This window comes from Orbicella franksi, chromosome 9 (assembly GCF_964199315.1).
Source record: "Orbicella franksi chromosome 9, jaOrbFran1.1, whole genome shotgun sequence".
Taxonomy (NCBI): Eukaryota; Metazoa; Cnidaria; class Anthozoa; order Scleractinia; family Merulinidae; genus Orbicella; species Orbicella franksi.
Window position 1 is genome coordinate 15,720,041 of NC_138153.1, and position 14,095 is coordinate 15,734,135.

Genomic DNA, 14,095 nt, shown 5'->3' on the forward strand with positions numbered 1-14,095 from the left:
CATATTACAAAAATTTTTTAGGAAAAATTTGGTCACGTGACCCCAGCTGCAAAGGGCCTATTGCCGAGTTCTTTGCATCTTTACCTTTTCTAACATATATTTGCGATAAAAGACTAAAGCCATCAATACACTGCGTTCAATTATAGAGAAAAATAACACAGATACTGCGGGTGTTGAGTAAATAAAATGATCGCTCTATTAATTGACGGCATGTTTGTTTTTTGCAATCCTTGTGCACGCGTTGAATTGCATTAGCAAAAGCGCGCGCGAAAACTGTGTTCGGCCATCTTAATCTAGCTTCCTGGACAAAAAGAGTCAACCTCATCACCAGGGACTCTCTTCTTCCTGCTCCCGGGGTGAGACTGGGGCGAGAGAGGAGTGGGAAGATATCACAGTTTCATTTAAAAAGCATAATCAATTCAAGACCATGGTGTATACCCTATTTCACACCACAATGCTAAAACTCTACACCCTATTTCAGACCGAAACGGCTGAAAAAACCAAAGCCTTTGGCGCCGCTAAGGCGCATCTCTTTATACTTATATAACGGAATACTCCCTGTCCATCCTGGACCAATAGTAATGACCATGCGAAAGTAATGAATTCAAAGGGAACTTGAATTATTGTGATGAGTGAAAATGGTAAAAAATATTCGGATAGATCAAGGATACCATACTGATATGATATTTATTTAGGCGACCCTTATTTCAAAGGCAATATATTATTCTTTGTTGACGTTTGATGTAATTTATATATTCTTTTCAACAAAGCTATCCTTTTCATCCTCTAAATAAACAAAAAACATCTTCATTTTATTAAGATGGATTGGTTGCCAGTACCGACCTCTTAAAAAATGCAACCCTGGAAAAGAAACGATAGACATAATTTAGAAAGGCTGTTAAATATTAAAACGAAAGTTAAAGGATTGTTGCTTTCAGAACTTTAATTTTCGGTAATGTATGAACATTGAAATGAAAACTATTAGGCGCGGTGCTTTCATCTACATTTTGCTAATTAGTATGCAAATTTTGTTTCCATTTCCGCTTCTATTTTTTTTTTAATCATAGATTCATCTTTTCTTTTTTCAGTAAATTACATGTAACGTTTGAGGTGTTCGTATATTTTGCGCCTAACGTTCGGTTCAATTTTTGTTTTTCTCCCATAGGGCTTGTGGAATTGCAGGTGTCAATTAATAAACCTACAAGTCAATCGTCATTACTTGGTCGCCAAATTAAAGTGAAACGAGCTGTTAGAACAGTTGTTGATACAACAAGAGCAAATGGACAATTTAATTTCGTTACATTTATCATAAAGCTCTCGATAAATTATACATATGCACCTATTCCAACGCCCAAATCGCTTTACCGCTGTCACCTTTCAGAGAGGGAAATGACATATGGTAAAACACAAAACGTAGAAGTTAACTTCTAAGTTCGCAATCGTTTTGAAATACAGTTGTGCTAAATGGGAGTTACCAAGGTGACCAATGCTTTTACTCATTTTCCTTAAGTAAGCACCTGCAGCTTAGAAAGATCTTGGTGGGATATTTGGCGGTCTGTGATCAAGGCGGCTAGCTTTTGTTTTCTACTTTGGTCAGAGAAGAAATCACCGTTTACTAGTATGTCGCTTAATCGCTCAGGTATTATTACTAAAGACTGGTCCTCCACGGAAATTATTATATCCTCGTTAGGACTTCTGGTGGTGAATGTTTTAGCGATTTCTGGGAACCTATTGGTCGTGTTTGTAATTTTGCGCACAAAGGAACTGAACCGCAAGGAATCTAACTGGTTTGTAATGAATTTGGCGCTAGCTGACCTATTTGTCGCTTTCACAGTTATCCCAACTTCTGTGGACACCTTAATTCATGGAAAATTCCGTCTTGGATTGGCTTTCGAGGAATTTATTGGCTTTGCAAACTTTTTGTTCTGCATCTGTTCAATTATGAACTTGCAACTGTTGTCGTTTGATCGATGGTTTGCTATTGCTAAGCCGTTTAAGTACGTGGCTGTTGTAAGCCCCAGAAAAGCGAGCGCAGCTTGTGCGTTTATTTGGCTTTACGCTACGTTCTGCGCTCTTCCGCCAAAATTTGGCGTCAGTTCTTACTTTTGTTTTATTCCCAATCTGGATAACTGCGATATCGGAAAAGACTGGTCGGGATCGGGCAAAGCCCTTATCTTTGCCATTGCTGTTCTTGGATTAACTTACTGCCTCGCTTTAACTGTTATGGCAGTATGCTATTGGAAAATTTTCCGAATCGCTCGTTCGCACGTTCAGAGAATAAATGTGCAACGTTTTAATAGTCGTAATAGCCGCCAACCACCAGAAATGATAAGTGGTTCTTTTGCGTCAACCATCGAACCCGAAGTAACCGCTGAGAGCACTTTTGAAATTACTGCTTCGTTTCCCCAGGCGTCCAAACAAACTCAAAGGCAGCCACACGCTTCAGATATTCGAACTGCAAAGAGTTTTTTGGTCGTAATTGGAGCGTATTTCCTTTGTTGGACTCCGTTTTGTTTTACACTAATTCTAGACATTATAATGATGGAAAAGATTAACTCCAAAGTGAGTCTGATTTGTCTGTGGCTAGGATATACAAACAGTTGTTTGAATCCTCTAATCTATACTTGGAAGTACAAGCAATTTAGGAACGCTTTAAAGTCAACTGGTAGGAAATTCTACAGACAGTTTTCTCCTCAAACACAGATGAGGTAAAAGATCGACAAAAAAAAACCGGGAATATTTGCCAATGATCATCGCCAGAGCCAACTGCGTCCCCCCCCCCCCCCCCCCCCCGCCCTGGCCGAAGAGGATGAAAATTCTCTTGTTGAAAACCGGCGGTGCGCGTGGAGTTACAGGACTACGGTGCCAATAACCATCAAGCCCCGTGCTCCCTGTTTCCCGCCCTTTATCGACGAATCGAATGCAACGACGCCTGCACAGTTTTGTGAATTGACTGGGCACAAGTCCGAAAATACCCTGAAAAGAGAACACTTCTAATACAGCAAATATTCTCTCTCGCGCGCGATTGGTCTAAATACGTCACGTGACCAAATATTCTCCAGCCAAAACTGGGGAATATCCGAGAAATTTCCTCAATTTTCAAAACTGCGCGTGTTGTGAAAAAGATTTGAAGAATAATAAAACACAATAGCCTCCATTTGGCGCGAAAATATGCTCGAATATTTGTCCTTGGACATTATCTGTTCCTCGAAGCTCACAGTTTTCCTCGATCGAGCTACGCTCTCGGAAAACTGTTCGCTTCTCGGAACAGATAATTTCCGCGGACAAATATCCTAGCATATTTTCGCGCAAAATGGAGGCTATTGTTTATATATGCATACTCAGATAGGAACCTTATTAGATCGGATGTTTTCGACACCCACTTTTACTGTCTAACAGCTAAGAGTCAGTCACTTTAATAAAGTCTAACTTACTTACTTAGTCTTAATTCCCTTCGAAAACAAGCACTACACAAGTGAAACTGAGACACCAATTGTTTGACACGAAGAGAGGCTTTATTAAACTCGCGATCTCCCCAGAAGGAGATGAATAAACGAAAGATAAACAGTAAAACCTCTCTGCCCTCCTAAGGGAGGGATGGGTAGGTACAAAATACTGAACGAAATAAAAGGCGTGTGAACCGAACATGAACAAAATGAAAATGAGCCACTGAAGCCCTTGAAATACGAGATCTTCATCATGTGACCCAATCTGTTAAGCTCGGGAAATTAACTATTTTGAGTTCCCCAAAATAAAACACTTACTTAATAACGCGGAATTTATTAATCACATACAAACATAATTAATAGCTTTGTTTTAACTCGGATTTTAGAGTTTTTAGAGAAGCAACAATTATGTTAGTATCTCCACGACTAAAAGTTTCAATATATTCTAAAATGATGTAAAAGTTTAACGCTATGCAAACTGTAATATAAGCATGATTTTTAACAGATATTTAACAGATAAAATGTGTATTAAAATGCTTTGGGATAGTTTGCCTTGTTTTAGACTTTGGTCCTTTTTAAAACTATTCAACCAGGAGCCTGTCACCCTCATCCAACATTCAGTATCAGTTTAACAATTAGATTACAAGCCCTCGTTTTCTATGAGCGAACAGTCAATGCAACGAGGCGTACAGCCGAGTTGACTATTGTTCATACAAAACCGAGGCGAGTACTGTAATCGTTTTAGTAGACACTCTAAAGGATTAGAGCACAAAACTTACAATTTTGTGTGTTTTTTAAATAAACCTAAACTTAAGAATAGCTCTCAGTTTCAAGAGCAGCGCGCTCGATTATTGTCTATCCGGCGAATAAAAAACGATGAGAGAACCAATCAGATTCGCGGATTTCCAACAGAACACAGCTGAGTGGCTTTTAAAACACGATAGAAACACGAAAAATGCTTTCTATTTAGTAATGAACCAGACGTGCTAAGAGGGTTTACTCGACTCGTATTATCAAATCGTACTTTTCAGGTATGGAACACAATAAAATTAAGACTAAGTTAATGACTTCGCTCACACGAACCTCACGAGGACGACCACGAGAATTCCAAGCCCACTCAAGCCCAAAAGATTTGTGAGCCCTCAAGTATCACAACCTGCGGTTAGTCCCCCATATTTGGCAATAGCAACATTCGAGAAGTATTTTTCAGTCTGGACTTCCAGGTAGACACACGGTCGATTCGAATATCGCGGTTGATTTTAACACTTCAAGGCCTCCTTTTCTGTTAATGACATATTTAAGTCCACGGTTGGTCCAGTTGATGGGAAATTTAGCCATCTTGCGTCAGGAATCCGTGATGAGCGCGCAAAGCTGCGCGTGACATGACGTCGGACCGCAGACTTCGACTCAATTCGGGCAAGTTTTCCTCCATTGGCTCTCCACTTACCTATTATATAGAATCAATACTACCATGTTTTACGACAAAGTAGACGAAGACGGCGAACGTGAGACTCCGGAGCAAGTATTTAAGATCATAATAATCGGCGACAGTGGCGTGGGAAAGACTTGCCTTGCTCATAGATTTGCGACCGGAAAATTCCCGGAGAGAACAGAGGCTACAATTGGAGTTGATTTCTGGGAAAGAAAACTCGAGTTGGATGGTGCAAACATCCGGGTAGGTTTATTCAAGCTTGCGCTTAGCGGTTTGATGTGCGACTGCTGTAATTTTCACGGTTAGCTTTTCTTATGATAACTGCATGATAGCTGTGTTGACGTTTCAATTTCTGTGACACTTTAATGTAATATTTAACACGTCCTATTTTGTTTTGGCTTGTTCTGCGAAGGGTTCGTATATGGTATATGTAAACAGAGAGATTCGGATAAATAAAGACTCTAATAGCCCGAGTTTGTCAAAAAAATATTGATTGCTCATTTAGGGGAAATGTTAGTCGAGAAAATGCTCCCACGAGCTTACAAGTCAAACATTTAAGAACCTTTTGTTTTTACAGCCAATAGGTATCTGGTTGGTGTGTGACATGCAATAACCAAATTGATATCTTTACCTTTTGTTATGCACTCAGTCTGTCCCCATTGTTATATGGAAGGTGCTGTACATGAATCCAATTGATGAGGTTTGAAAGATGTTTTGTTGACTATAGAGCATGAAAGAAGGAATTCCTTATTGTACTAATAGGGTCATAGTTGCACCTCAATGGCATTTAAAATAAATAAATAAACAAATAAATAAACATATTTATGTAGGACGACCATTTCAGTTATAAAAACTGCTGTCAACATGGGTCCTGCATAAAATAATAAATGAATAATTAATAAAATAATATATAAATATGCAAAAATGTAAAAAGTTATATAAGAAATCTAATAATATACATATAAAAAGAGATAAAAAGACTGGAACTAGATTCATATTCAATTGAAGGGTTTTGTGTAAAAAGGGCGTATGTGACATTTTGGGCCGATTTTTATTTTTTGCAGGATCAAGCTAATTTTTGGCAGACTGACTTGTTTTGACATGAAAAGCATCGTTGCGTAATTGTTTTTGTTGATTTGTGCTTTGTTTTCGAGAAATGACGTATGCAAAAAAAACTCAGTTTTCCGAACGGTGGATTTTGACGTGGTGCAAACTTAAATGGTTACTTTTAGCAGCTTCGACAGCATGGATTTTTTTAAATAGATGTTTTGATTTTTGGAAAAAGTAGAGAAATAGACCGGAAAAAAAAATTGACCGACCTCGTATCGAACCGGTGTCACGACAAAACAAACTTGCATCCGGCCAGTTCAGCGCCTTATTCGCATGCACTAACAAAGCAACAGCAAGAGAATTGCGTAATTATATGAATTATAAAACTAGCGACAAATACCACGCTTCAGTGACTTCATTGTTTAGCAAAACAAAGGTTTCTTTTGTTTTTCGCTCAACAAAAGATCTCCAAAAGGTACCCTTGGAAGACTGAGTTTTTTGCATACGTTATTTCTCGAAAACGAAGCGCAAATCAACGAAAACAATTACGCAACGATGCTTTTCATGTCAAAACAGTCAGTCTGCCAAAAATTAGCTCGATCCTGCAAAAAATAAAAATCAACCCAAAATGTCACATATGCCCTTTTTGCATGAAACCCTTCAATTATTAAAAATATCTGCCCCTTTAAAAAAAATGCTCTTTTAGTCGATTCTAATTTAATTCTGTTTCTTGTAATAAAGTGGAAAAATTAAATTGGTCTGGATAATAATATATTGGTGTAAAAATTCAATAAATCTTAATTTATTTTTCTTCTCTGGTACCCCTTAGGTTTGAAAATAAATTTGTTCAATTTGCTTAAAATTAGATCATATTTTGGTAGCTTGAAGGAGTTCTTGTAAAATCACAATTATCATCCCCCCTCCCCATCGTGATCAAAATCCCTTAGTAGTTCATGGTGGTCTCAGAACAAAAGGTTTGATAGCTGATTTTCACTGATATGTTTGATATTCTACATCCTAGAGATTGACAGGTTTGTATTTACGTGTACCTGCCTGGTATGTGCAAGATGAGAAACTTACACTAATGTAGTTTTTATACCATACCAACTATAATAGAGCCATAATAATCAGGATGGATTTTAGAGCAGTTTTCAATCGAAAGTAACCACTACAGTCAGTCAATTACTTAATTGGTTTTGGTTTTGGTTGTACATATTAGAGTGGTTTTCATTTGAGTGTTGAAAGTAATCAGGCAGTTACTTTGGTTTTGGTTTTACTACGGTTTGAGATTGGCTGAGTAGTTTAATTGGTAAGTCATTGGTTTGGTTTTGGTTTTACGACACTCAATTGAAAACCGCTCTATTGGTTTGGTTCTGGTTTCACAACACTCAATAGGCATCTTGCAAGTTGCCTTTTGCCTCTGTGCAAAACTATTCCTATGAAAATGTGTTCCATCCACAGGTTCTTTTTCATGCAAATCAAACTCATTTTCATATGAAAGTTTTTGTACAAGGTCTTGTTTTGAAACAGAGGCACAAGGTATCTCGGAAATGGCCCATTGAAAAGTGCTCTAACAAAATTAAAAGTGTATTTACTTATTATATTTATATCTGTTTTCTGTTTTACTTGTTCTAGCTACAAATCTGGGATACAGCTGGTCAAGAGAGATTTCGTAAAAGCATGGTGGTTCATTATTATAGGAATGTGAGTGCTGTAATCTTCATGTATGACATCACGAGAGAGGGTTCATTCAAGGCATTGGCAACATGGCTTGATGAATATGACCACTACGGTCTGACTGATTGTGACGGAGAAGTCCCAAAACTTATGATTGGGAACAAGTGTGACCTCATTCATGAGAGAATAGTTAGCTCAAATCAAGCAAGAAAATTTGCAGACCTCCACAGCATGCCCATGTGGGAAATTTCAACCAAAAATGATGAAGAACTGGAGACAATTGAATCCATTTTTCTAACACTCTCTCACAAACTTGTACGGTCAAAAAGTTTTATGGATAGACTTCCACGTTACACGTCTCTGGAGTCATCAGTCGAAAGCACCAAATCAAGAACTAAATCAGGGAAATTTAGAAATTCGCAGAAGAAAATTAAACTCAAGAATGAAACTGGACATCAGAAGAAGAATTGTTGCGAATCCTCGTGATCAAGAAAGTAAGGCTCATCATAATAAAAAGTGTCCACAATTTACATTAGTCAGTTACAAATACTTCATTATACAGTTGGACCTTTGCAGAGGGAAGCCTCCTCTTGGAGGACATCTCCTATAACAGGACAGTAATACAGATCTGCCAACCCCTGATAAAAGGAAATCAGGAGACCCATAAAAAAAAAAAATGCGGGAGATTCTACAAAAAGTAGTGAGATTCTATTTCTTTTCCTGATAAAGATGTAATAATAAAAGCATGTGGCTTATCCATGTTCATGTATATTTACTTAGCAATATAATGCACATGGATTATGCCACAAGTTTGAGTATTCCCAATCTGTGAATTATTGTAGGAAAGAAAATTACATTTGTTGAGCTATTTGTTAAGCACTTGGGAATTTAAGAACACTTATTTATAAGAAGTGCGGAAGTCACTTGGTTGCTTCTCTTGCTTCTTTATGAATGTATGCACTTTTCCTGTGGTTTAGATATTACTTTGTGCTTAAAGAACTCAACAATTTATTTTTGTGCACATAGCTCAGAAGTAATAATATAATATGATTCGATCATTTTTACTCATTCTGATTTTTAACCTGTAATCAGGCCCTCCTTGGTCCACATTTGTCATAGCGACTAGTAAGGAGGGCATGATTGGGTCAATAGGGAGTTTAAGTAACCACATTGTCAATGCCAAGGAGAATGTCAATTAAGGAAAATTAATTTTATATTAATTTTTTTTTACCTAGGAATCTCACAGTGCAGTAAAGTCATTTAGTTTGTTTATCACTGTCAAACAATCACAAAACTGAATTTAGGACACAACAATAAATTTGAAATTAAAATAATTACAAAAATTAGCCGTCATGGTTCATGTTCTCCAGACAACCCAGAATTTGGTTGTTTCATGATGTTGTTTTGCAGAGGACAGCAAAGAAATATACAAAGAATATTATAATGCACGTGCACAGCCATTGTGCTGCTCTCATTAGACCTTTTGTTGTGGTTTTCTTAAACTCCCTATTATCAAACAGGATCCAAAGTAAACCAATTTTCAGGCTCGCCCCTCAGGCAAACTGTAACTGTGATGTTCTAGCCTGAAAGTCATTCACACTAGCCCCCAAAATGTTTCACACTTTCTCACTTATCTCTTACTTAACATTTCTTCTTGCCATTGTGCAAGCAAAGGATAGAAAACATTAGCCTGACTGAAAAGTCCACTATCACGACTAGCCTTGTGCTACGAGACATGACTTTCTTTGTGTTCTGATCCAAGAGGTATCTCAGTAGCAAAACAGAGTTTATTGGACTTTCCAATAACAGTGTGAATTAATTCAATTCTTGAATATTGCTGCAGCACCTCTGATTTATAGTAATCTATCAATACACTGAGATTAATAGTAAGAACACTGAGATTAATAGTAAGAAATGATAAGACTAAATTGATCAAGAGACATAAATTCAAGGGAAGCCAGATGTATTGTAATAAAATATTATTGTTGGAAGTTATAACTTACAGTTTGTAGTTCCAGAAAATATCCACACTCCTCCCCCAGAAGGGATTGGAATTTTCTGGAGGGTGGGGGTTCTGGTAAGACCCCAAAATTTAAAGAAATGTATGAAGCTTAACTTCTTAACTGGTATTTCCAGTGGGGTGTGTGTGTGGGGAGGGGAGAAGGTCTTACAAAAAATCCCTTTTGTGGGGGAGGTATTAATAGATGTTTTTGGAACTACACAATCACCAATGGGAAACAGAGTACAAAATCCTTCATGTTAATGTTTGTCTTTTTTCTTTCCTGATTGTTCTTAAGGAATACACAGAGAAATAAAAACAAGCAGGAATCAAATAAATTGCCATAAATAGACAAGACTTCATGAAGATAGTTTTATATTACATTTAGATATATGTACAGGATCTGCCACTAGAAAATGGGGAGAAAATCTGAAACAGGTAAATGGAAATAGCTGAAAGTGTCCATAGTTGAATTTGTGTTAAAAGAAGAACTCATTGATGTACATAAGAGCTATTTTAAAATGTTGCCCTGGAGTTAGTTAAGTTTAGTTAATAAATAAAGCACTGATTATTCAGACTAACTGCCAAACAATCTTTATTGATCTAAATCTCTTTATTGTTTATTTATATACCACCTCACCCCTCCCCGACTCATCATTACCTTGTGTCATCGCCCTACCTATTGTAGCTCTTCCCAGACACCAAGGGCATGTTTCCTCTTGCAAGATAACCAGATTTTCAATCACTGAGTCATTTCCTAAACGCTTTTGATATTTTTTCAAAGTTTTTCTCAAAAAATGTAAGTCTTAAAGTATGTGGCTTTTTTTGTTCACCATGAAGGACCCCTAAGGATTATTTCCGCTGGATTAATATTGAAAGAACAAAGTTCATACCAAGTTAATTTGGCAAGGTACATCGTCTTACTCCTGATCAGGTTGCGAAAAATATTTTGCGCGATTCTTTCAGTGATCGCTTCAGTAGAGAGGGTTGCTGTACGAGTGAATGTCAAATGACTCACCTAAAAAAGTCCCGTGGTGCCTCGTTGCAGGCCAGAAAAACCCTCAGAACCTTGGAGAGACGGGCTTTAAATAGCTCATTACAATTCCCATTTTACTGTACCATAAATAACATTCTGACTGCATAAAGCAAACAAATCGCAACGCAAAATTGATTTGCTGGTTTTGAGAGTGCTGGATCTTATCACGTGCTGCAGATTAGAAGCTAATTCGACAAAAATAGCCCACGTCAAGGGAAATACAGCGAAACCGGAAATTGAGTGTGTCGAAAGTGAAAAAACCTTCGTTCCGGAAGTCCACGTGCAGTCAGTAATACTGTTTTTCTATGACGTCATTGTGGGCTTGTCCAATCGGAACAATTGAACACAATGCTTCTAGTTCATTCGCGCGTGGTTGATCAACATGTAACCTTCTAAATTTGACAGAGAAGATTTCTGTGAAAAGCTTGGTTTTCCCCTGTCAAAGCTTCACTTGACTTCCTACCCGCCTTGCGCTTGGGGTGAAAAAGGAAAGCGAAGCTCACAAATTTTCGTTGTGTTGGATTTTTACAAACTTTGCCCGTGAAATGGAAGACTACAGCTACCTGTTTAAAATAATCTTGATTGGCGATGCCAACGTTGGAAAAACATGTCTGGTTAAAAGATTTACGAAGGGATTCTTTGCTCCTTCGCAAGGTCCAACGATCGGTGTGGATTTTACGATACGAACCGTGGAAGTCGACGGAGAAAAAGTTAAGGTAGGTTTAACATTTAGTTTTTACTTCATCTTTCGTGATTTCGCTGAGACGTAATTTTGACAAGCACGCGCGTGCGGCTTGTTTTGCATGGATTCGAAGTCCGCGCAAGCTCTTGTTTCGCTTTTTTTTTTTTTTTTCATTTCATCAGCTCTGTTATTTTACCTTATTTGAGTATTTTACTTAACTGGCTTAATTTTCAAAAGACACACGTTTTTTTTCCCGCAAATTTATATATATCTACATGACCTTAAAAAAATATGCTGGTATTATTCCGTGAGTTTTATAATTTTGTTTTGAATTTTCGAAACCGCATTACGAATTTAGCGCGGCGATTACCATTTTTGAGAAGGTCTAATACAAAATGTTCGCCTATATGTATGATGTTACCAGTACACTTTTTTAATGTGGATGATTCATTCACATTTATTATATCCCTCCGTTTGATGGATGTTAAAATTTACGTAAGCCGACTTCTAAATACATTTTTGCTGGTACTTGTTTGTTACTTGTCGGTATTGATACAAGCCTCCGTCATTTCCTCTATTTAGCTCATTCGTATTCCCACGTTTTCGTGCTGCTGCAGATTTTGCGTAACAGCAGTATAGTTGAAATGAGCTGTATAAAACGAACCTGACTTCCATACGGTTTTAATTTCGTGTTAAAACTGCAAGTTGTAACACAGCCGACTGTTACATGTCTGTTAAAAGTTTGTATCGACTCGTAAGATTGCTGGTAATGGAAAATAAATTGGCTACATTTTCTTACTTTCGTGCAAAACACTCGTGCTTTCACTTAGCTGTTGAATTATCTGCACTTTGGGGAAAACAGGAAACTTTCGCTCTGCAAATTTTTTAGTCTGGCTGTTTTTAATTTGCTGTCACGTCTCTTTATTACGTGTATACCTTTGTATGTTTTTGGTGAATATTTATGGGAAATTTAAAATTTTTGTGTTATGTGTTAAAGGGGAATATTAAAAAACACCCCAATGCCCGGGATAATGAAATAAAATAATATTGTTCCTTCACTAAATTCTAATTTGTCACTTTGTAGCGAAATAAAATGTGCACACCGTATGTGTTCAAAGTTTTTCTTTTCTTAATTGTGAAATCCATTATATAATTTGTAATAGGTGTGGAACAATTGTACTGTAAGATAAAGCTGTTAGCCAAATGCAAAGTTTGCCTAGGCCCATAAACTGAATACTTCTTTAATTCTTTATTTTACGATAAGGGGGCTATAACTGTAAGATAAATAATTGTTTTATTTTGCTGCATTATACCTAAGAGCTAAATTCTTCAAAATGATTTAAAAATGGTTATTCAAACAATTTGATAACATTTTTGCTAAGAGGGAGATGTGAGGGGTTGTGGTGGACTGCAAAAATAATGACATACAGGTTCACAAGTGTCATGTTTTTCCCTTGCATGATATATTTTTAGGTTATTCTTCTTCTTAACATTATTCTTATTATTGTTATTATTGTAAGGAAATTATTATCAAACTAATTAATAATGTTCAAATTAAGAGGAAATATTAGTCCCATTCCATTAAGCTTGTTATTATATCCTGTACTCTGTTGGGGGTAATAAACAAGTAAATATCAACAGTTAATAAGTAACCTTGGGCCTTTCTTCTGTTTAATATTTTACATTATCACATCAGAACGACAGTACTAGTGGAATCCTCACTTTTCAAAAATGCAGGAAAATAATGGGTTTGAAAAATTGCGTGACGGGGGTAGAATATTGTTACAATGTTCGGCTGAGGGGAGGGAAACGACTTTTGCTTTGAGTTATCCAGATATTCAAAAAATCAAGGGTTTGAGAAACTCGGTTTTAGGGCTAGAGGAAAAATATACAATTGAAATTTATTAAAATGTAAAATTCCAACTGTGATCGACATTGATCTTTTTTTTTTTGGTTTACCTTTCTAGCTACAAGTTTGGGACACGGCTGGTCAAGAACGTTTCCGCTCAGTTACCCACAGTTATTACCATAATGCAGATGGTGTCATTATAACTTATGACATCACCAATAGGAAATCGTTTGAAAACCTGCAACAACATTGGCTTGATGACGTCCACAGATTCACAAGCAAGAAGGTGCTGATGTACATTGTAGGGAATAAAAATGACCTTTCCCACCAGAGGGAAGTGGATTTCAGGAGTGCACAAATGATTGCCGAGAATGAAGATGGCACGGCTATGGAAACGTCTGCAAAAGAGGCAGACAATGTGGAGAACTTGTTTATGAGCATGGCAACTAAATTGAAGAGAAACATAAAAAGCAAGGAAGCTGCAGAAACAAAAGACATTGCTGCTGATGGCAATCCTACTGGCATTACCCTTGGGGGGCATAACATTTGTGCCCGGGGGCCACTGTCCTGTTGCAGAGTATAGAGACGTCAAACTTATTTATCAGTTTTCCACAGATACAGATGCATCATCTACATTGTAATGTACAAAACAATTTTAGTATGGGACTTAATGTACAGTTAAATGAAGGAGAAAGATCTTGTAAATATTGTATATAAAATTAGTTGGTTTTAAACATAATTTTTATATTTTTCATTAAAATATTTTGTAGGTTCTTGAAAAATGTAGAAGAGAAATGATCTGACTTACATTGTATACATACATAGAGTTTTGTCAATACCAAATTATTAGTGAAAGCCAAAGGGTTATTTAAAAACATTTTTTAATGACAAAATAATGACAAATAAATTTCTTTCTACTACAGT

At 36.9% G+C, this 14,095-nt stretch overlaps 2 protein-coding genes across 2 annotated transcripts; both read left to right on the forward strand.

Annotated features, from left to right (window-relative positions):
- Positions 1-1,540: 1,540 nt before the first annotated feature.
- On the forward strand, positions 1,541-2,774 carry LOC145496375 (alpha-1D adrenergic receptor-like). The gene has a single exon (XM_081475998.1). The coding sequence runs from the start codon at positions 1,621-1,623 to the stop codon at positions 2,710-2,712; it is 1,092 nt and encodes a 363-aa protein (XP_081332124.1). The 5' UTR covers positions 1,541-1,620; the 3' UTR covers positions 2,713-2,774.
- A 1,602-nt stretch (positions 2,775-4,376) lies between these two features.
- On the forward strand, positions 4,377-14,093 carry LOC145498506 (uncharacterized). Its single transcript, XM_081478429.1, has 4 exons — positions 4,377-5,121; positions 7,564-8,087; positions 11,107-11,356; positions 13,290-14,093. Exons 1-4 carry the CDS (start codon positions 4,918-4,920, stop codon positions 13,752-13,754), a joined length of 1,443 nt encoding a protein of 480 aa, XP_081334555.1. The 5' UTR covers positions 4,377-4,917; the 3' UTR covers positions 13,755-14,093.
- Positions 14,094-14,095: the final 2 nt, after the last annotated feature.